Below are 24,300 nucleotides of genomic sequence, written 5' to 3'. Positions count from 1 at the left end.
AGGAGCAAGGAAGGTATAAAATGACGGGAAAGGGAGGAGGGCAGGCTGGGTTACAGAGCTTAAAAGGCAAAGGATTTTATATTGGATGCTAAAGGCAACAAAACAGGTAGCCACTAGAGCTTATTGAATGAAGAAGAAGCATTGGGGTTGGGATGGAGATTGCCAAAGTTGTACCAGGCTTTTGGCAACTGAGTGGAGAATAGAGTAGAATGGAAGATACTTGAGGCAGAAGACTACTGCAAGTAATCCAGGAATGATGTGGTCATGCACCGAGATGGTAGAAGTATTAGAGGAGAGAATATCATAAAAATAAAGTTGGTAAGAGCTGACTGCAGATTGGCTATGGGGACAAGGTAAAAGAAAGAATGGAGAGATGAGGATGATACCTAAGTTTGGAGTTTAGGTCGCTGGGCGATTGATGGTATGTATCCTCAACAGTAATAGGAATGTTTGAAAGAAGGGAGGGCTTGGAGGTGGAACACTGTTGAAAGTTTTGAATTTGTTGGATTTAAAATGTCTACATAATATCCACTTTAAGATGTCCAATAGGTAGGTGGAGATGGGAAACTGAATTGGATAAATGGATCTGAGACTCATGTGCTTAAAGATGATAAATGAGTCCCTGAGAGCTGATGAGATCAGCATAGAGGAAGATAGAGATAGATAGGGTAGAGGAAGAAGAGAAGAGGGTCTGGGACAGAGCCTTGGGAGACTGAATCTCTAATGTCTAATTTCTAATATCTAATCAAATGAGAAAGCAACCTGGCCTAGTCCCTGACAAGTAGGTGCTAAACACAATAGTTCCCCCTTTTCTTCAGTTTAACTTTCTACAAGTTTAAATTAATCCTGATCAACCAGGAATTTCAAGGGATGGAGAGAGGGGGAAAGTATGCTGCCTAGGGATGATGAAGGGGACAGACACATGGTTCAAGGATAAATGGGGGCAGGGACCCTGGTGGGCAGGCAGTTGGGTGGTGTAGGGCAAAGGTCCCCTCTCCTGGAAGTCTGCCAGCAGAGTGTGCCTGCTGAGTTCTCTCAGGTCTTCTGCTTTCACTTTCACTTTTTTCCAGGATGGGATTTTTCTTTTTCTGTGTGTGGGATTGGGGGGCTGCTGAATTCATTGCGAGAGAGAACATGTATGGAACCAGCAGAGGTTCACTTATATCTTCAGCTTTCATCATCCACAGTAGGTCCTGACACTTGTCCCCCAAGGATATAGGGCACTACTATAAATATTTATTCCCTTACCCTTTATCCAGAGTTATTGGGAATGGCCTAGGTGAAGATTCAGTAAAGGAAACCAAGGAGGAATAATTAGATGGGTAGGAGAAAAATCAAGAGAGTTATTTCATGAAGAGAGTTATGAATTGTGTTGAACTTCCGAAGTCTCTTAGAATCCCTAATTTACTTCAAGCTTCAGCCCTGATGCTCTCTTCAACATGAAACCTTTCCTATGCCCATTAACTGCTAGAGCCTCCCATCCCACCCCCAAACTATGTTGTATATGTTTTGTGTATGCCTACATATGTCCCTATTTTCTGAACTATAAGGTCACTGAGGGTAGGAACTGGTTTGCTTTTGTCTTTGTATCTCTAGCACAGCGCATGGCACATAATGATGCTTATTAACAAATTGATGGATACACATATATTTATATAAATTGTGTACAGGCATGGCATATATGTTTGACTTGTCATGATCCAGAGAGCATATAATGTATTGTTATAAGAACAAGAGAACAAAAGCTCTTTATGGTGCCCAACAAATTTGTATTATATTGTATGTTATTGTCCTTCTTAAAAAACAAACAAACAACCAACCAAAAAAAAACAAAAAAAACAAATTGAACTGATGGCAATCTTTGTGTGGTTAAACAGGCTACAAATTCTTTCCAGCAGAGAATCTGTGACTGTGTGTTTTGTCATCAGCATCTGCAGTCACTCAGAAAGGCCTGCCATTGTTTGAGATGCTGACTCAAAAGATCTTCCTTTTTTGGAAAATCTTCCCCTAAGAAATGAAGCTCCATTCTTCACAAACTAGAAGGCCTGTCAGCTTTGGGTTTTTTGTTTGTTTTTCAGCAATGTCTCTTAGGCTATGTTTCAGTGAGATTTTAACATGACTCGTCTGCCCTCCCAGCTTCATTTCTCTCTGAACCACTTCTAACTCTTCAGGCTTTCTGCACACAGCAACCTCTTCACCTTGGAAATCCTTTTTGCTCCTGGCCTTCTCAAATCAGAAGTATGCTGTGCCCCTGTGGCCCTTTCCTTTGATTGCTCCTATTCCTCCCAGAATCTTCATTTTCAGGAAAGTGACCAGGCCTGCCATGTTTTTGTTCCTTTCTAGGAGCCATTCTTGGCTCTCCTTCATGTACTATATAGATACTTTCTTCTTCCTCTCTCCCACACTTTTCACCTTTTTATGTGTTGTCTTTCTCCATTAGAAAGTAAACTCCTTGAAGGCAAGGGCTGCCTTTTTTTCTTCTTGAATTTGTATTCCTAGCTGCTTAAGGCAGGACTTGACACAGAGTAAGTATATAATAAATGCTTATTGACTTGACTGGACTCTGCTTGTGATAATAAAGAACAGATGCATGGGTAGCTCATTCCATCTTTATGCCTCACCAGAAAATGTTGCAGGATAGAAAAGCAAATTAGGGGCAGGAAATTTTTCTATTTTGAAGGACTTTGACTCATAGATGCACATTTGATTGACTTTGACTTATGGACATGTTCCCTGGCACTTTGGTGCTCTGTAGAACTTATAGGGAACATGAGCGAAATAGGTGAAGAACTTGGATGGGAGATTTAGATTTCACAGTCCTGTAGGAAGTTAAAGAGAGCTTTACAGTTCTTCAATCCTGGTCCAAAGCATTGGGTTCAAACTCAGATTTTGCATCTGAAATTTATAGCACTAACATATTCATGGTTACTCTGCTACCATTTATATTTTTGCTCTTCTTACCAGACATCTATCTATCTATCTATCTATCTATCTATCTATCTATCTATCTATCTATCTATCTATCTATCTATCTATCTATCTACACTGGAAGACTTGGGATAGTCTAGGGCTAAAGGTTTGAGGTCCTTGATCTATAGGTTGATAATTTGTCCAGTCTTCTAAAGAATCTTTGACTTTCTTGACCAGATTCTCAACAAAGCTTCTTTCTATGGGAGGTTCTCTCTATTGTTTGAATTTGCTCAAAGCCTTGGCTTTGCTAAAAGAAAGGTGAAGTTAAAAGTTTTTCATCTATTGAGAAAGGAAGGAAAGGGTTGGTTCCCTCAGCTGCCTTTTATCTTTATCTTTCAGGTTTTCATAGATTATTTGCAACTCTAAAATAATCTGTAAGGAAAGAACAAAAGAATGTTTTAAAAAATAGATCATTCGCATCCAAATTCCACAACTCCAATCCAAACTACTTACTTACTTTACTGAATCTCTGTTTCCATCCAGAATTTGGTGTATTCTGCATTTCTCTTTCCTCTGAAAATCACTGAATAAAAGACATAGAAAGCAAGAATGTAACATTTTTTTTTTTGCTAAAAACAATAACTGGGCAGTAGTGTTTCTTTTTTAATCTTCTTTAAACCAGCATTTTTGGTTTAAAATATTGTTTTTCTAGCACTCCATAGCAACCAAACAGGAAGTAGAGGGTAGTGAAACTATTCAATCTTCCAGGAGGATTTGAGCCAGCAGAATGTACTTTACCAGAGTTAAAAGGAATTCCCCTCCATTCTTTATGACCTATTTTCCTCTAAAGAATCCCATATTTAGCTGATTTAAAAGAAACTGGATTAGGAAAGTGTGAATTGGTGTCATGGTGTCATGCCAACAATGTCTTCATGCTTCTTTAGGCTATACTCTTGACTCTAGGTTTTCTCTATCAAGCCATAAAAATCTCTTCACTGAAACTCACTTTACCTCTGGACTTCTCATATTGGAAGTACCTTTGACCCTGCTGGCCTCTCCCTTTGATTGACTAGTTCCTCTACTTCTCTTACTCTCTGGACTTTCCCTTTCACTAGGTACGAAATTTCATCTCTTCTCTCCCACTCCTTCCTCCTCAGCATCCTTTTATGTATTATCTTCCATTATTGAAGGTAAACTCTTTGTATATATGTGAATATGTAAGAATGTATATGCACATATATAAAATATTAGGTACACATATGTATACATACATAAAGGCATATCTATCTTTATGTAGAGCTTGTTTAATAACTTTTGTAAAATTGCAAAATAACTTTAATGAGTTATTTTTGTAAAATATTGTATTTTTCATGTATAACCCAGTGGAACTGCTTGTCAGATTCGGGAAGGAGGAGGAAAGAGTGAGGGGAGGGAGATCATGAATCCTATAACCATGGAAAAATATTCTAAATTTAAAAAATTTTTCAATTTTGTAAATAATTTTTGTAAAATTATAAAATAACTTTAATGAGTTTGGGAGCTCCACCAACTTAGACTACAACTCATCTATAACTTATGGTCTTAAAAGAGTTTCCTAAGCTTCAGATTAGTTAAGGAACCTTACCTTTAATATCAGAGGTAGAATTTGAATTCATATCTTCCCAATTACAAGTCTAGAATTCCATTCACTACATCACACTATTTATATCTATATAGACCAGTGATTCCCAAACTTTTTTGGACCTACCACCACCTTTCCAGAAAAAATATTACTTAGTGGTAGCGCCTACTTTGGGAATCACTGATATAGACAAACAAACATTTTAAAAATCAATGAACCAAAGGACTCACTCACCCATTCCTACTGAACTGCCGGAACAGGTTACTTTAAGAAATAAAAATGCATAAAAGTTAAAATAGATACAAATTAAATTGATGACATAAATCATTTAATAATTTTATTTTGAAAAACTTAATTTAATCAACAGAACAGGAAAAGAGAAACAATGCCTAAGTCACATGAGTGAAGTAGATTAGGATCTAAGGAGGTAAGGGGAATGGGTCCAGCCATTTAAGTTGTACCCTTAAATTTGTAGGAATTTGTTTTTGTTTGACTAAATGTGTTGTAACAGGAATTTTGGGAGTTTTTATTTCTTAATAGGGTGGTGGTAGTGTTTGAGGCTGGGGAGAGGAATAAAAGGTGGATTTTTGTTGATTAAAAAAAATTTAATTTGAAAATTAAAGTGGAATTTTTATAAGGAAAGTACAGAATGTTTTACTTCCTGACACTGGTAACTGGGCACTGGGTTTTTAACCTGTACATCATATTGGTTCTTTAATGTCATCAACTAATTAGAGAATCTAAAAATTTTAGAGGGGGAAGGGAACTTCAGAGGTCTTCTATTCCTAGTTGAACCTGAAAAAATATCCCTACTATGACATCTCCAACAAGGGTATTAAAGCTTAACTCATTACCTCTAGAAGCAGCCCATTCCATTTTAGGACAGCTCTAATTTTTTCTTTGTTTAGTTAAAATATAATTTTCTGTAACTTCTACTTATTGACCTCTACTCTACCCTCTGGAGAAGAGAAGTCAAAGTCCTCTTCCATACATGGCAATACTTCAAATATCTGAAGATAGAACTTAGGTGTCTCATGCTTTTTTCTTTCTACTCCTACTTAAACAGCCCTAGTTCCACTCACTGATCTTTATATGGCATGATTTCAAGTCTCTGCAAGTCTCCTAGGTCATTGTGGTGGCACAATGGAAGGAACCCTGGGCTTGGGACCACGAAGATTGGGTTCAAATCTAGCCTCACATACATACTACCTGTGTGACTTTGGGCAAGTTACTTAACCTCTATTTGCCTCAGTTTCCTTAATTATGAAATGGAGATAATAACATCTGTCTCCCAGGGTAGTTGTGAAGGATCAAGTGAGATAATGCTTGTAAAGTGCTTAGCATAATGCCTAACACATAGTAGGTGCTATAGAAATGCTATTATTATTATTATTCCTCTCCAAACTATTTGTCTCACTCTGAACATTGTTCTTCCTGTCAATGAACTTTCTTAAATGTGACCCCCAGAGCCAGATAGAATATTCTAGGTGGGTTCTGAACATGTTGATCAAGAGTGAAACTATCCTCTTTCAAGTTTTGAATTCTAGTCCAAGATGATAATGACTTTTTCTCTCTGTCCTACTATTTTCCATTCATCTTTAGCTTATAATCTTCTAACATCTCCAGGTATGTTTCATAAGAACTCTTCCTAGGCACTTCTCTCCCATTCTATACTTCTGTAGTTGATTTTTTTTTAAACCTAGGTATAGGATTTTAATTTATTTCTATTTATTTCACCTGAATAGCTTTGACCCACTGTTCCAATTGGTTAAGATTTTTTTTAGATTCCTATGCTGTCCCCCCATGTATTAGGTATCCCTGCCATCTAATGATCACAGAATGGAGGAATATACCATCTATGCTTTCATCTAAATCAATGATTCCCAAAGTAGGTGCCACCGCCCCCTGGTGGGTGCTGCAGTGATCCAGGGGAAGCAGTGATGGCCACAGGTACATTTGGGGGTGGTGAATAACTGTAAGGGGGTGGTGATAGTATGTGACAGGGGGCGCTAAGTAATATTTTTTCTGGAAAGGGAGCGGTAGGCCAAAAAAGTTTGGTAACCACTGATCTAAATCATCGATGAACAAAGCACTGAACTGACTAAAGGAGTCCTGTTATATTCTACTAGAGACATCTCTCCAGGTGGAGGAAGATTAGTTAATCAATTTTGGGAGGTCTTATTGGTGTACCAGTTTGAATCAACCTAACTAACTATTTGGATTTATTTGGATCATATCTTTCCATCTAACATTCTACTAAGCTGTTGGTTGATGTAGATTTAAATTATTACCCTTCATATAAGTGTTTAAATCTAAATGAGGGGAACTGTTGGGGAATAAAAAATTCAAGGTGTGCTTGGTGGTTGGAGCAGTGGACCTAGACTCAGGAAGTCCTGAGTTCAAATCCAATCTCAAGCACTTCTATCTATATGATCCTGGGAAATTTATTTAATCACTAGTTGCCTGACAAAAAGGATTCATTGGAGAAGGAAATGGCAAACCACTCCAGTATTCTTGCCAATTGATGGATAGCTATAGTCTGTGGGGTCATGAAGAGTTAGAAATGATTGAATGACTGAACAACAACAAAAAATCTCTAGAGAGGCAGCTAGGTAGCTTAGAGAATAAAGAGCCAGGCCTGGAGATGGGAGGTCCTGGGTTCAAATATGGCCTTAGATATTTCTTAGCTGTGTGACCCTGGACAAGTCATTTAACTCCCATTGCCTTGCCCTTACCACTCTTCTAACTTGGAACCAATACTTATTGATTATAAGATGGAAGGTAAGGGTTTTAAAAAACAGTCATTAGGACCCAAAGGAATAAAGTTCTATTTATAAACATTCTAAGCACTTTTTCCTAACCTGTCCCCTTCTTTACCCAACCAGGCACCTATCCTTTATTCCCTTCCCAGAAGCGATACTTTCAGCAATCTTGCCCTGTGGGGAAGACACAAGCTGTGTGAATGACTGTAGCCTCAGAGAGAGAAAACCATAGCCAAGTGCTTCTTCCAGACCACTTGACCCTCATGTGTTACATGGATTTTCTTAATTCCCTTGAATTTTGTTTCTGTTCCTGCATTCATTTGCAAAATTCAAGGGATTCATTATTTGGTTATTTTTTCCATTTAAAAATAAATGAAAAGCAAATGAAAGTCCCCTGTTGAGATTGCAGATATGGTTTAAGGAAAGGGTTAATGAATTTTTTCTCTATTTTTTCCCATCATCTTCAAGAAGAACCTTCGTTCCTTCACTCAGTCAGGGAACAACTATTAAATTGTGTGCAAAGCTCTGCGCTAAACATGAAGGGAGATATAAAATTGTCACTAACCACATTTTGTGATCACTAAACTAAATTTATCATTTCATCCCTCCCTAGCCCCAGTCTTCCCATCTCCATCTCCCATGATTTCTGAGAGTATATAAAAATTATTCCTCTAATTTTAAAACAAAATGAACAGAAAGAAAATGTATTATTTTACACATAAAATAGTAAATAATTAAATAAAACATATCATATAGCACATTTTGGGTATGGATGAGTAAAAGAAGGGTTGGGGTGACAGAATTAAGTAAGAAGAGGCTATCAAGACACCTAAATTTTTGGAAATCATTGGTTGCCAAAGTAGGCTTATTTGAAACTTAGGTTCTTTTTTATAAGAAACTGAAAAGTAGTGCTACCTAGAAGATGGAGTTCTGGACCTGCAGTCCCAAAGATCTGGGTTCAGATCCTACCTCTGATACTTGCTAGGGATGAGGTTAGAGGAAGAAAATAACTTAATGTCTCTAAATCAAGAAGGGTAGTGGGGTATAATGGCTAAAGAATGGGTCACAGAGCTAGGAAAATCTGGGTTCCAAGTTTTACTTTTTTTAAAAAGTTACTTTCTGTGCTGGTTACAGCTCTAGGACAGAGGGAAAAGATTAGGAAATGGGAGTTAAGTGACTTGCCCAAGGTCACACAGCTAGTAAGTATCTGGGTCCAAATCTGAACCCAGATCCTCCTGACTCCAGGTCTGGAGCTCTATCTATTAGGCTATCTAGCTCAACCATCAAGTTTCATTTCTGATTGGGCCAAGTGGCTTATCCCCTCAATGTCCTGAGCAACTTTTCAAGACTATAAGTTGCACTAGGAGGATAGAGTTTCCTTATTGGGAAGTTCTCTATATGAATTCAATTACAGGTCTAATCTTGGACCTTCCTAGTCCAGATCATGGAGTAGTTGTGAGGCTCACAAAATATGTGCACATAATGCCTTTGCAGGCTTTAAAATATGCCATATAATGCAGGGTTTTGCATTGCAATATTAACTTAGGCAAAGCTGTCAGTTGCCCTGGATGGAATGTTGCCAATGGCATGCGCCATGGGCCAGGTGCCAGCTGGCAGTTGGGCTGAGACTATAAAAGCCCCATGCAAACCCAAGCTTGGGTTCTGTTTTCCCCAGACTTCACCCTGTCCATTCATCTACCCCTTCCCCTGGGCCCAAGTGGTGGGAGTGGAAAAGAGTTGAGGGAGGAAGATCGTGGGTAGGAACTTAGGATAGCCTAGATTTTAGGACCTTCTTTAAGAGCAACTCAACAATATCTTTTTTGATTATCAACTGAATTAGCCAGAAGATCTGATCAGCCTCTTGACCAGAGATAGCTTAGCTCTGGCGGAGGGCAGCCAGTCCTCAGCCTGCCAAGACCTTCTTAGGACCTTTGCCAGCATCACCCAGTGAGACCATTGCAACAACTTAGTAACACCAAGCCCTCTTACCTTGCTTATTCCTTTCCCAGTTTCAATAAATCCCTTAGCCTTAACCAGAGAATCTTGTGGTTATTTCTTTGCCACCAAGGCTAAGGAGGATAGGGAGGAAGAGAAAATTCTGAGCAGTTGAGATTCAGTCTATCCCATTGGTGGGGCAGGAAGTTCAAGCACCCACTTCCTGCCAGTCTGCCACCATCCAATAAGGGGCATTTGCCTCAGCAGGGAGGGGCCGGCTGCCTGTCGTCTTAAAGGAGCCTAGCAGTTAGCAGTGAAAGTTCACTGGGCACTTAGCTTTCAGGGTTTGGATTTGAACCTGAACCAAGTTCATTTCCAGCTGAGTTTGCTCATCCTTCATAACATCCAACTCCAATCTTCTGTAGACTTGTTACTGGCTCAAGGCCCATTAGTGATCCATTACCACCTTCATAACAGCTAGAAATATCAGTTATTATTATTCTACCCCATTTGTAACCTTCCCAAATAACAAAAACATTTCATCTCAATGAACTCTAATTTATAGGATGACCTGGGATTGGTCTCAGTTTACCTGAATATATTTTTTGGGGGCAGAAGGTAAGTTTTGATCCCATTTCATCAACTGGAGACACCATGACTGTATATACATCTCCACAGAGTATCTCAGTGATGTCACAGTAACTAAGGGCAGAGCTTGGGGTACAAGTAAAAATGCCTTTGGATCCATAGAGTTCCGCACGGTAGTTTGCAGACCCTACAGAGGTTCGCCAGCAAATCCGGATACCATTATTGCCCAGGAGATATAATTTCACCCCCAAAGGGCAACAAGCACCTGAAAGGTAAAGTCAACATCAAAATTCTTTTTTTTAGAAAACAAAAAATTGTCTGCCCATTTAATATCGACACGACATTGACCAACCCATGAGATAAAACATGGGAAGTTCTTTGCAAACTTTAAAACTTTATACAATTATGAGCTATAATAATTATTATTCTACACCCACTATCTCTGGGGCATAGTTTCCTTAGCTACAAAATGAGATGGTTAGATTCATTCCAGGTTTAGATCAATGTATGATCTTTTAAACCTTTTTTTCTGCACAAAAATTATATAATTCAAGTGATCTATTGAATTCAAAAGAGGCATTTTTTGGTGTTGCCCAGTGGTCTCCAAGGTTTTTTGATCACATGAATTGATTTCATTTAAAAATGTGTTTAAAGGGCAGCTGGGTAGCTCAGTGGAGTGAGAGTCGGGCCTAGAGACAGGAGGTCCTAGGTTCAAACCCGGCCTCAGCCACTTCCCAGCTGTGTGACCCTGGGCAAGTCACTTGACCCCCATTGCCCACCCTTACCAATCTTCCACCTATGAGACAATATACCGAAGTACAAGGGTTTAAAAAAAAATTGTTTAAAAAAAATAAAGTAGTTTTCATGTGAAAAAAAAAATTTGTTTAAAAAAAATCCATACTTTCTGGCCCAGTAACAACTCTAGGATAGAAAGGCAGGGGGCTAAGTGACTTGCCTGGGGTCACACTGTTAGGAAGTGACTGAGGCCAGATTTGAACGCAGGTCCTCCTGACTCCAGGCCCAACTCTCTAACCATTGTGCAACCTACCTGTCCTAATTTTATTAATTTTTGAGCATACACCCCCAATATGTGTATAATTCCTTATTTACACATTGTATAATATACTATTGTATTCATCAGTATGTACATTATAAAAATTATACGTAGAAATTAAAAAGGGATAGAGTAAAGATGTAATATTTGATCCTAATGTCAATAAGGTACCCATGGAATTTATTGAGTATAGTAAGAACATGGTCAGACCTATATGTGTGTAGGAGAGATTAGAGAGGAGCAACAATTGAAGCCAGGCAGTAAGGTGGCACACTGGACAGAGTGTCAGCCCTTCCTGAGTTCAAACCCGCCTCAGACATGTGCTAGCTGTATGAACCTGGGCGAGTTCGCTTAGCCTTGTTTGCCTCAGTTTCCTCATCTGTAAAATGTAATAAAATTATATGGCAGACCATTTTGGTATCTTTGCCAAGAAAACCCCAAATGCGGTCACAAAGAATCAGACGTGCCTCAAAACAATGGCATAACAACATACTTGAAGCAGAGAGACCAATTAGGAAGTTATGGCAACAGTCCAGATAAGAAGTGATGAACCAGTGTGGTAGCTCTCTCAGTGGAGAAAAAGGGGAAGAAAGGAGTTATAGAGATAGAAATGATAAGATTGGGAAACTGATGAAATAAATGAAGTGAAGGAGAATGAGAAATCAAGAAAGGTACCAGCGTTGTGAACTTGACGGTCTACAAGGATGGTATCATCCATGAAGGAAAGAGGGGAGTTTGGAATAGGAATGATTTGAGGACAAATAATGTAATGTGACATGTAATAGGTATCTCAACCCATCCATGTCTGTTTATCCTGTGCCACTTACTCTGACTCATAGAAAATGAAAGGATGTTAGAGTTCTTATCCACTGACCACTTCTCTAAAGAACTTGCCGATGCCTTGAGGTTATTTGGGGATAGGTGGAACAGAGGAAAAGGAAGGACATTTTTCCTGCTTAGTTGCTGTGAATTCCTGATCCTTATCATCATGCTAGGAAATGGGTGTTATTATTGTCCCCATTTTATAGTTGAGGAAACTAAGGCAAACAAAAGTTAAGTGATAGGCTCCTAGTCAGTAAATGTCTGAGTCTGGATTTGAACTTGGATCTTCTCGATTCCAGGTCCAGTGCTCTATCCACGACACTCCCCGTCTTCCACTTAATTCAGTTCAACAAACCTTTACTGAGTGACACCACTTTGCACTATGCTAAGTACTAGAAAGAGGAAGATAAAAATGAAACAGTTCCTGTTGAAGAGCAGCCTGCCTTTTACGGATGGGATATAAGCATAAAGCATGTACAGGAGTAAGTAAATACAAAGTAATATGGAATTATTTCAAGAGTCATAGTGCTAACAATTGGGAGGAATCAGGAAAGGCCAAATGCATAAGGAGGCACCTGAGCTGAGTTTTGTTTTTTTTTTAAATCTTACCTTCTTTGCTTAGAATCTATTCAAAGGCAGAAGAACAGTAAGGGCTAGGCAACTGAGGTTAAGTGGCTTGCCCAGGGTCACCATCTAGGAAGTATCCAAGGCTTGATTTGAACCCAGGACCATCATCTCCAGGCCTGGCTCTCTAGTCAATGAGCCATCTAGATGCCTTGAGTTGAGTTTTGAAAGAAGCTGGGGGTTGTATGAGGGAGCAAAGAAAAGACTTTAATCTTTCTGAAACATCTGTTTCCTCATCTGAAACATGAAGGGTTTGGCCTGGATAGCCTCTAAGGTCTCTTCTAATATATTTTTGATCATATGTGCTGCATAGACTTGTGAATTGTTAAAATATTATCACCTTTAGGATAAAAGTATCTAGGCATTCTAGGCATTTCTAGGACAATTAATTTATTAATTTTCAACAGAATGCCTTTGAAGCTTCAGGCTCTAGGATTAAAAATAATTTCAAACAAAAAAGTAGACATTTTAGAGAATATTAATTTATAATGCCAGCAAAGGAAATGGCAAACCACTCCAGTCTCTTTGCCAAGAAAATTCCAAATGGGATCACAGAGTCAGACATGAATGAAAAACAACTAAACCACAAACATTTACCATTCCAGTATACATGATAGAAAGAGATTTAGCATATATTTACATATGTATTTTATACACATATAATTCAAGAGAAAGGATTTTTCCTCCCTATTCCACATTTACATATGCAACCACATATACACATAGTATATATATTTATAGTTGTGTGTTGTTTCTCTCTAATAGAATACAAACTCCTCGAAGTCAGGAATTATTTCATTTTTGTTTTTCAATCTTCAGTACTTGGCATATATTACCTATATAGTAAATGCTTATTGAATGAAAGAATAGGTAGGGTCCTCAGTGATTCAAATGAAATTTACTGCCAGATTTTAGCAAATACTTACTGGAAGAATAGTCTTGGTAGGTGCAAACAGAAGTCAATCCTGTAGCACTAATAGCTTTTAGAGCCACTGTATAATTGGTGCCACAGCTGATGCATCCCAAGATACAATGATTTTGCAAAGTATGGCACTTAGATTGTCCTTTGGGAGACTCTAAAACTGTCACATAAGTTTGTGCTCCAGTCCCACTGGTCCAGCTTACATTGGTTACAGACTGAGTGACTTGAATTACTTTCAGATCTGCTGGGCAACATGGCACTTCAAAAGGAAGAAAAAAGAGAATTTGATCTCACATCCATTAAATAATCATCTTTGAAACTGTCAGGGATTAGGGTTATATGTCTTAAACTCAAAATGTCCCAAGCAGAATTCATTATCTCTCTCCTTGAGCTCATCCCTCCTGCTAGCTGCCCAGTTTCTATTGAAGGCACCAGCATCCTTCTAGTTTTCTAGGCTTAGCATTTTAGAATCATCCTCAACTCTTCTGGCTCACTAACCACACTCTCCCCAACCAACATAAAATCAATGCCAAGTCTTACAGATTTTACCTTCCCCAAATCTTATGCATTTATTTCTTTATTTATACTACTACCATTCTAACTTATCTCTTTATCATCCCTCTCCTGGTTACTGAAATTGCACCCTAATTAGCCTTTCAGTTTCTCCCCTCTCCAATTCATCTTTCATATAACCACCAAACTGATATTCCCAAAACATTGACCTTCCTGAAGAAGTTTCCTATCTCTAGACTTCTGTGTCATATACTGGCTCCAACCTATTTTCCACATTTTCAATATACTTATACCCTCGATGCTTCTACCAAACTGGCCAACATTCTCTTCTCTATACAGGATGTCCTCTGACCTGCTTCCATAATTTTGCATAGTCTGCCTCCTATTCCTAGAATTCTTTTCTTCCATTTCTGCCTTTTGGAATCCCTAGAATCGTTCAAGGCTCAGCTTAGTTCCCATTTGCTACCTGAAGTCTTGCCTAATCTCACCAGCTGTTGAAGTTCTTCCCATCTTCATCCTGAGATTACTTTTTATTTATTATGCATATATATACACATATATATATATTATTTACTTAACTATAAACAAATCTTTCTCCAAAAAGATGTCAACTCCTTCAGGTCATGGATAGGTTTGCTTTTTACCTTTGTACCTCCAGCACCTAGCACGGTGTTTTATAATAATTGATTGATAAATGCTTATTGAATTGAATTGGGTATCCTGAACTTTAAAACTGACTAGTAAACCATTTTTTTCCTTTTCACATCCTCTGATGTTCCTAAACATCCACAGTAGTTACATCCAAAAAAGGTAGTACCAAAACAACTTTTTTTCTGACAAAAGGGATCTTTACTAAGTCTCCTGACTTGTTTGATTAATTGGATTTTTCTTCATGTAACACCTTACAACTATATGCCTACAGATAGACATAGGAATACATAGGAACTTTCATACACATACTCATGTATTAACCTATCTCACTAAAAAACAACAAATTATACAGTCATTATCAGAATTTGAGATTCTTCTAGCCATTTAAGGCACTACAGACAGCGTTCAGTTATTCAGGTACTTATGGAAACTTTGATTTCTTCTCCCTGACCCTATACTGCTGCCTTTCCAGACATATTATCACTTGTTGACACTTCTAGAAATAAGGTGGCTGGAGATAGGATAGAAGAACCGAAACTATAATCATTCCACTTTACTACTTGTTAATAAGTCTTGTACAATGTGGGAAAGGAAAAGATAAGAATTATTGGCTAAAATAGGTTGATTACAATTATAAATATATTCCTCTAATACCCATTAGTATAGGTAAGAGTTTATTGTAAACATACATTTTCTAATTGAAAGTCATTTTCCCCTAAAAAAATGGGGCTCTTGTAATGTTTTCTGAACAACTTACTTATTTCCCAGTTGCCACACATCACTCTTTTGCATGTTATTGAGAATGGAAAATGACACCACAACCACCACCATCACTACCAATCTTAAGAGAAAGTGTTATAGTTTCTACCAAATTCAAAATCCGATTTGATTTTTGCTGACATACCTGTTTCTAAAGGCACACTGTAACTTGGCAAACTCTGTCCTGCTTCTGTTTGTGCCACAGCACTAATGGAGAAAATGGATCCACAGGGTAGGTCAGTTATTGTACAGAATTCTCCAGGGCTTGTGCAGTGGTAGAGCCCAGCTTCTCCTTTGGCAGTTACTATATAAGTGGCTTCATCATTAGTAGCTTGCCAGTGCACAGTAATGATGGGGAAAGTGTCCTTGGATACATTTTTTATTTCTGGACTGCAAGGAGCTAAGATCATGTGGGTTATTTACTTAATATATAACAGTATATAATAAAGTATAATAAGAAATTTTTCTACCTGGGGCTGAGTACCACAAATTATACCTCCCATTCATACCAGTGTATTGGAGAATTGTAAGGTGGATCATACTTGGATGATGGCATCCTAGATTCATCCAAGTTTTCAAATGTTAAGTTTGAGACTATGGTATTTGGTTTATGTAGAATTGTGCTAGCTTGCAAGTTTAGTTGGGCAACCTATGGATGACAGGGGTAATCCTGAGTAGCATTTAGGTCAGTTATTGATGGCACTTTCCACTCTTTATTGTAGACACATTCTTTCATCCCTTTCTCTTATTTGCCTTTTGCTGAACTTTCTTTCTCCTCCTTTCTTCCTTTTATTCCCCTTTTCTTCTTCTATTTCCTAACTTTTCTTCTAGTACACAATGCCTTGCAGTAGATGCTTAATAAAAATCTGTTGAATTAAATTGAATTTCTTTCCTTTTCTCCTCCCTTTACTAAGTCTTAGTTTTATCTCACAGGGCTATTGGGAGCACCAAGTGAGGTTGTGTAAATAATCTTGTAAACTTTAAAGTTCATGAAAAAATGCCAGCTCTTATCATCATATATTATTATTTTTATTAGCTTACTTAATGCTTGTGTTGTGACATAGAAGTGACCCCAGAATCTCAAAGGCTATGCCAGCATTGGCCCAAATTTTGTCAGGTCCTGTAAAGTCAGAATGATCCTTCATTAGAGCTTGGTGTCAGACTGTAGGTCTATCAACAGAGTACCTCCCTGTCTAAATTAACCACAGGATGATGAATATTTTTCCCAAATAAACTTTCAAAGACCATCTCCTATGTCTTAAAAAAGGGGGTTGAACTGGATTTATAAAGGGTACACCTACAGAGACAAAATCACAGATTCCCTGAAGTATTAAAATTGTCATAATCTCCACCATAACCACCATCATCCACACTGCTGATACTTCTTTGCACACACATTATTTAAAAATTGCTGGTTCCTTTGCTAAAGAATGAGTTCATATGGGTCAGTGAAGATCTACCTTTGCTTTGAAACTACTACAAGATTTGGAATAGAAGCTATAGAGTACCTGTTGTCACACAATGGGGAGCACAAGATGTATTGCTCCCCCTGATTTCACTGAAAGAATATACAGTGACATTGTACATAGTGTCACACTGCAAGGCAGAAAGGGTACACGCAGTGGCAGTGTCATTGCACTCAATTACGTGGTTCCCATCAACAGCTTTTGTTTCATACATTTCAGCACCACGGACAGGAGACCAGACAAGCTGGGCTGTATCACTGGACACAAACACGGGATTAATGTCACCAGGACAGCAAGGAGCTAAAGGACATAAGCACAGAGTGACAGTCAGTTATATTTGTCGTGAACAAGTCGGAATGAGACATTATCCTAGAGTGGGTCTATGCCATTAGGAGTCAAACAATTTAGCTTATTTTTCTGTCTCTACCAATGATACATAATGTGGCCTGTGTTTTACCCTCCATAAAATGGAAATAATATCTGAGATATAGTTAACTCAATATGACATAATAAATATCCAAAAAATAAATCCAATTATTTCCAAGAGTCATCAGTCAGCTTTCATATATTTGCTTTTTATTCTGTGGCAGAAGGAGAACTTTAGCACCATCATTTCTTCCAAATGTCAAGTCAGACAAAATCGAAGAAGCTACTGTATAAACAGATCCTGGGAAAACCCTAAAGAATTTCATGGAAGATTTCTGGTGAAGATCCAACTTTGTGGCTCTGTCCATGGAAAGGTCTAGTATTTCCCTAGAAAATTTTTTCCCTTAATCTTTACCAAATCTTACTGACTTATCAAAGTCCAGCTTGAGACTTAGCTTCTCCATAAGACTTTCTCTGATAGCTCCAGCAATAGTGATTTCTTCTTCAAATGATTACAGCCCTTATTGCCTCGTTACTTCAACAAATGTTGATTAAACAACTTGTGTACAAAATATTGTGTTAAATACTGTAGGAACTACAAAGATGAACAAAGCATTGTCTCTGCCTTTAAGAAGCTTTCTTAGGAAACATAAGATATTCACACAGCAAAATTCTATATAATACAGAAAGTGATCAGCATAATAGGAGACACATAAAGTACTATATGACCATTTCTGGCAGGAGGGACCAGGAAAGACTGAAAGGAGAAGATGGCATTTAATCTGGCCCTGAAGGACCACTAGGATTTCATCATGGGAGATGTGAGGGAGGAGCAAAAAAATTGAAAAACAAGATAGAGGGAGGAAAGATCAAAGTGTATTCAGAAAGATCCAGTAGTCCAATTTTCTGGAGCATATGATGGAAGATGATGCTATAAAGATAGCTATAAGGGCTCTCATACAGCTTAGCCAATGAGTCAACCATTCTGAGAGGCTGCTATAGGACAATATCAGAGGTTCTAACTAGTAATAGACTAATGAGTGGGGGAAAAACATCTGGAGGAGGAATTAATGCCCAAGTGATCCTGAGTTTCCTCAACTGACTAGACATTGATTTTCTGGAAAGCTGAGAGTGGAAAAGCACTGGGAATTCCTGCTTGATTCCTGAGGGAAATGGCTGTTGGAGAAATCTGAATTTAAGCAATTTAATTGTGTTTCTGGATCTCAGGGGTTTGGAGCATGCATCTGGCATGAGTCTGAATAGAGTTGCAGACCTACTGCTGGGATGGTAGATATTTTAATATATTTGATTTTATTTCTTTTGCTTATATGGGTATCAGTAAAGATCAATATACAGAGAAATCATGTTTATAGGATAATTTCCACTCTACTATGCTAATGTGACTTTGCTGAAACACTGCCCAAAGAGAATGTAGAGTTTCCCTAGTGGGTAGGAGCTGAGCCAAGAGACTAATTGGTTAAATCAACACAGATCACAAAGCCTAGACTAACATGAACCAGCAGCCAAAGGGGTAGAGCTGGAGGATAAAGGTAAACAGATTTCTGAGAACCATAGAAAACTTAATATTTCCCCTGTGGACCTTCCAGTGCTGAATGACAGTTGAGGTGAGTTGGAGCTTTCTAGCACCTGACCTTTAGTGTTGGCTCAGATTAGGGGGCTAGCAGTAACTGATGGCCAAATTTTCTACTCTATTCAACTCCTTTGAGTAACTAAGTGAATTCTGTGTGGGGAATGAATGATCTGTGGTAGTTTCATGTTTGGAAAATCCTTAACTCCCTGGGTAGGCATCACATGCTACTTACCTGTTGTGTAGTTGAACACATCACCTAGAGGGCTCTGCCCTGCCTCGTTGTAGGCAAAGACACTAATAAAGTATGTGAATCCACACTCAGCTGGGAAATTGCATTGGGTCAATGATGTATTACAATGCATCTCCAAACCATCATCACTTTTCACAAAGGCCACATAGTAGTCTCCAAGTTCAGCATCAGACCATGACACAGACAGATGGCCAGGATTGTCTTCTTGGATTAATATGCTTCTGGGAGCACAAGCAACTAGGAAAACATTTAAAGACAGAGAAATTTTATCTGCCTCTTTGCCATTGCATGGGGCTTTAGAAAAATTCAAGAGAGCAATTGTTTGAGTTCTACAGATGAGGCTTAATAAACTGTATTGTAAAGAGTGAGAATCAGTAACATATTTTAAATCAGTATTAGAAAATATTTCTGGGACCAACAGAAGAATTTCAGGACATTCTATAAGAAATGCAATGAACTCTCTAGATTTGGAGGGGTGGAGCAGGGAGGTACATCAAATATTGCTTGAAATAAATTGAATATTTGTTAGAGCTGGAAATCTATTTGGTTACAAAGCCATTTTCATAGCAATGAAGGCATTAATTCAACAAACATTTATTAAGCATTTACACTATATAAGGTGTTGGGGACGTGAATGGAGATACTATTAATAAACTTAAAATTAAGGAGCTTGCAATTTAGGGATGGTATATAGATGGGTTTTAGGAGGAGGGAGGATACACATATTCAAATGACTTAATTAGAGCAAAGTGAGATAAATATAATGGAGAGTAATAAAATACATACAAAAAAGAAGTTTAAAGCTTTAAAGTTTAAAGTGCTGTGAGCAATTTGAGGAAGAAGAGGTCACTTTGGCTGGGGAGACAAGAAGATCATGGAAGGCTCAGAGGATCAGAAAGTGCCTCAATTGGGTGTCGGAGGGAGGGCTGGACTTGAACAGAAGGATGAAGGATGAGGGAGAAGCATTCTTTCCAGGCAGGGAGATGAAGATTTTGAGAGAAGAGAGGTCAAGTTGAATAAGATTTTACCTCATCTACCTTTGTATTCCCTAGTGCTTTCAATATAATTCTAGGTTTCCCAAAAGTCTTAGTGCAGTTTTATGCTTTAACTGTCTAAAGAAAGGCCTTTGAGACCACCCTTTTGAATCAGGGTGAATCAGTCAAATCTCATTTGAAAAGGGACTTCATGGACATCTAATCCAATTTATACCTGAATAAGAATTATCATCTCTTCAGCACACCTGAGAGGTGATTCAACTTCTGCTTGAAGACCTCTAGTAAGAGGAAAGCTCACTGGAGGCAACTCATCACATTTTTAGATAGCTCTAATTGTAGTCTTACTTCAAGCCTCAGTTTACGTTTTTTAAAATAACTTCTATATGTTGCTTCTAGTTCTAACATTGGGGGCAAATCAGAACAAATCCAAATCTTCTTCCAAATGATAACACCTTAGATACTTGGACATAGTTGCCACCTCCCACTCCTCTCTTCCCCCAAGTCTTCCCCAGGTAAAATCTCTAGTTCCTGCAATTTATATTACATGGGCTCTGTCAAACTTCTTGCTCCTGTATGGACTCTCTCCAGCTTACTTGTTGAATTGGATTTGGTTTGTTGTAATGGATTTTACCTGTACCAAAGGTGAAGTAAATCTAGATTGTGTGTGAAGAAGAAGGAAGTAGAATGGGTAACCATTTTACTGCTGTCATATGTTAAAGGAAAATATACCTATATGAAACATCTCTGGATAAGGAAAAAAACCCTACTTTCTGATCTCCCAGATTACACTACAGGTAGCAGTTGAGATGATATATATTTCTGTGTCCATCTGGAATGAATCTTAGAAAGGCAGGTAAGATACTATCCACAATGGACAGACAAGAGATCTAGTATGGTAAATGTTACTCAGTGGTAATCAGAAGAAGTGATGCATTGTTTTTAATATCATGAGAATTTCTAGTAAGTAATTCAGGGCAAATCATATTGGAAATAGAAGTAGCTAACTTCTATTGTTATTGTCTGGGCTTCATTTTGCAGCATCTACAGGGAATAAAGTATCCTGAATAAATAGGTTATCCAATCAACTGAAGTCTTACCCTTTTAAGATCCCAGGCTATTGTAATTCTAACTTTTTTTAAAGACATCATCTTCTTTCTATTTATTTCACTGGTATCAAGTCTTCAAGAAATCAGGATCATTTGCATGCCATTAGGAAACATTGGAGTAATGTTTTAGTATTCATTTTTTATTTGTACAAAAAGTAAACTTTTGAAATAAAAATATAGAAATATTCCAATATGTACATTTAGGACTTTACTTCCTAATAGTTGGAGCTATCTCAAAGTACAAGTTGTAATATGAGACAGCAGGTTTTTCCTCCACTAAAAGTCTTTAAGCAAAGATTAAATAACTTTTTGGGTAGGATATAGTGGGTATTCCTTTTCAGACATGGGAGGTCCCCTCTAACTCTGAAATTCCATGATGCTGAGCCCAATTTTTAATAAGGAAATAGTTTTCCTGGGAAAAACATTGTACACAATAACAATATTGGACAAAGAGTATCTGTGAAAACTTGGCTACTCTCAGTAATGCAATGATCTCAGACAATACTGAAAGACTTCTGATGGGGAATGCTATCCACTTCCAGAGAAAGAACTGTTGGAGTCGTCTTTCACATCAGTGTGTCTCTGGTTTTATTTTGGGGTTTTGGTTATGTATGAGTGTGTTCTTACAACAATGACCAATATGGAAGTATGTTTTGCATGACAATAAAAAATTAATTTAACTTAATTGTTAAAAAAAGGAACTAGTTCTCATAAATCCCAGGTCTAGATAGTTTGGATTCTGTGATAAAGAAGAAAGAACACTGTCTCTTGTAGTTCAGGGTCTGAGTTCAAATCCCATATTATTTGCCAACTATTATATGTGCCTCAGTTTCCTCATCTGTAAAATGAAGTAGGTGGACTAGGTAGCTGTAAAGGTTCCTTCGATCTCTAAATCTATGATCCTATGGATAATTGGCTGTTAGGAGAATCAAAATTATTTGTAGCTAAAACTAAAATTATGGTCAGAGTTTCCAGTATCTATCAGGAATATTTTCAATTTTGCCAGAACTCTCTCCATTTCCCTTTATCCTTTTAATTTATGCCCTTTAGAATGGGCTCCATATTCTAATAATAACCAGGCCTCTGTTTCATAAATTGCTTCTTCCAGTGCAAAGGAGCCTTGGAGCTCAAGGTCTCTGGAGAAGTGGAACTCATTAGTCCCATGATGGCCAGGTCTTATTTTACATACCAGTCTTTAAGTTCACTGTTGCTGTTGAGTGACTAGATCCAGCATCATTACTTGCCAAAATGGAAAGGGTGTACTCAGTTCCACACTGAAGGGCATAAATGGTGCAGGAGGTAGATGCAGTACTACAATTCAGCTTTGAAGCCCCACTGGAAGCTGTCACAGTATAGCTAAAAGCTCCTTCGGTTGGCATCCATGAAACTGTTGCCTTCTGAGTCCCACTATCAAAAGAGACTTGAATGTCTGCTGGGGCATGAGGACCTAGAGATATTTTTTGGAGAAATAATTTGTTAAATTGTTTCATATTCCACCAAGAATCAAGGTAATATTTAGTAGCATTTCAGAATTTAGCCCAGGTTTGTTGGTACAAGCCTGCTCCCCAAGATGGATACTAGAAAGCTGGAAGATGGTGGATCTCTTGAGCTTAGAGTTCTAAGCTGTAGTAGATTATAATGATTGGGTGACTATTGTTATAAGTGCCTGGTGTTTGGAGGAGCTGAAGTTGAATGAGTGTGGAAGATCCTTAGGTGTAACACACAAGTTGTGGTAGTGAAACACAAAAGGACTCCACAGGAATATTTGTGGTGAATCTGTTACACCCAGCTTCAGTACAACAGTGTCCCAGAATAGATAGTCAAATGAAGAATCTGTAGTTAAGAACACACAGCTGCTTCTGTCTATCCTGGCTCAATATGGATAGTGCTGGTTGACTACGATTTAAACCTTTTACAGCTGAAAGGAATTTCCTCTTCCTTCAAATACCCAAGGATAAGTTCAATATACCCAAGGATAAGTTCACTAATCCCTAAGGTAAAGGTGATATTCACTTTAGGTAAGTTTAAAGATTTAATAACAACAGGTTTAGGGAGGGAGCAGGGAAATGATGGGAAGAGGGGTATAGGAGATCCTTGGCCTAAGCTATTGGTTGTTGGGAGTCACTCAGAGAAATAGGGTCTTTTAATAGGATCTTTTATCTGGAACCCATAGAGATCAACACAGTTTTGGCAAAGCCCTGTGCTGATTTTTGTGGCCTGAAAATCAGGCCAGAGAATGGATGGCTTATCCAAAAATTTGACCCCTCTTTGTGACTCCTTTTATTATTGAAAGCATATTAATCTAGTTTTTAGGATAGCCTCAAGTTTTATAGAAAGCCTCTAAGTACTGTAATAGGTAACCTCTGGGAAGAAGATGGAGACCAACTTGAGTGACAGATCGTCAGTTATAGAACTTAGAATTTACCCAGATGGCATGAGTCAAGGGCAAAAGACAGTTGCTACCACCACTATAAAAGCCCAGGGGCAGAAGACTTCTGGGTCTCATTTTTGGGAAGGGCTCATGGGTGGTGAAGGGTGGGTAGGCCTATAGACCTGCATATCCAGCACCTGTACCTGATTGTCTCATAATATCAATTGAAGTATTACTGAACAAGGCTGAGAGATAAACATCAACACCTGCTATCAAGAAGAATATCACAATCCCCGCCTTCCACTTGGTCTAGACCAGGGGTCAGCAATGTATGGCTCTTTCTGCAGGCACCATAAAGTCCATTTTTTTTCAGGCGCTGTTACAGGAGCCACACTGTGAGCACTGTACAACTCTCACAAAATTACATTTTAAAAAATGTGGCGTTTATGGCTCTCACAGCCAAAAATGGTTGCCGACCCCTGGTCTAGACCATGGCTGGGCCTGACCAGGTCTGGGAGGGAGAGAAGCCTCTCCAGCTGGCTGCCAACTTGTTACTTATTGATTAGCCAAATCGAACTCCCGTAGGTTTAGCATAGCCATCCCCAACACCACTTTCCTTATCCTGAATCCTACCCCTTTGAATTAAACACTTTGAAACATAGTTCAAGTGAAGACTGATTTCATTCCAAGAGCAAGTGAATAATTACTGCCAAAGGGGAAGGGGGTTTTACCTAAATCACAGTCATTCAGTGTTATCCATCTCAATACTAATAACTATTCTTACTACAAACCTTTATGCTTGAACCTAACCCCAAGCCAAGTAAACAGAGGAGCTGAGTGAACATCAGCTTTTCACTTGATAACTTTGGCTTGGGCACTGTTTGTGGGGTCAAGTGCTTAGCTGAGCTGAACATTCATAAGCCCTGGTGGTTATCAGCACACCTTGGTGGCCACCCAGACATCCCTATCCTCACTTAGCCTAGATCCATTTACC

The 24,300-nt window shown here is 38.4% G+C and overlaps 1 protein-coding gene across 1 annotated transcript in view; it reads right to left on the bottom strand.

Annotated features, from left to right (window-relative positions):
* Nucleotides 1-3,428: 3,428 nt before the first annotated feature.
* FNDC7 (fibronectin type III domain containing 7) overlaps nt 3,429-24,300 on the bottom strand; it is a 56,039-nt gene continuing 35,167 nt past the window's right edge. Inside the window, exons 5-12 of the mRNA XM_044675503.1 lie at nt 22,125-22,382; nt 18,817-19,071; nt 16,670-16,927; nt 15,307-15,561; nt 13,243-13,497; nt 9,821-10,081; nt 4,766-4,795; nt 3,429-3,493 (exon numbers count right to left, since the gene is read on the bottom strand). Of these exons, the coding sequence (XP_044531438.1) occupies nt 3,429-3,493; nt 4,766-4,795; nt 9,821-10,081; nt 13,243-13,497; nt 15,307-15,561; nt 16,670-16,927; nt 18,817-19,071; nt 22,125-22,382 (1,637 nt within the window). The remainder of the gene's footprint in view (nt 3,494-4,765; nt 4,796-9,820; nt 10,082-13,242; nt 13,498-15,306; nt 15,562-16,669; nt 16,928-18,816; nt 19,072-22,124; nt 22,383-24,300) is intronic.

This window comes from Gracilinanus agilis, chromosome 4 (assembly GCF_016433145.1).
Source record: "Gracilinanus agilis isolate LMUSP501 chromosome 4, AgileGrace, whole genome shotgun sequence".
Classification (NCBI taxonomy): Eukaryota; Metazoa; Chordata; class Mammalia; order Didelphimorphia; family Didelphidae; genus Gracilinanus; species Gracilinanus agilis.
The sequence above is the reverse complement of the archived record's forward strand: the minus strand, read 5'-3'. Positions and strand labels throughout refer to the sequence as shown.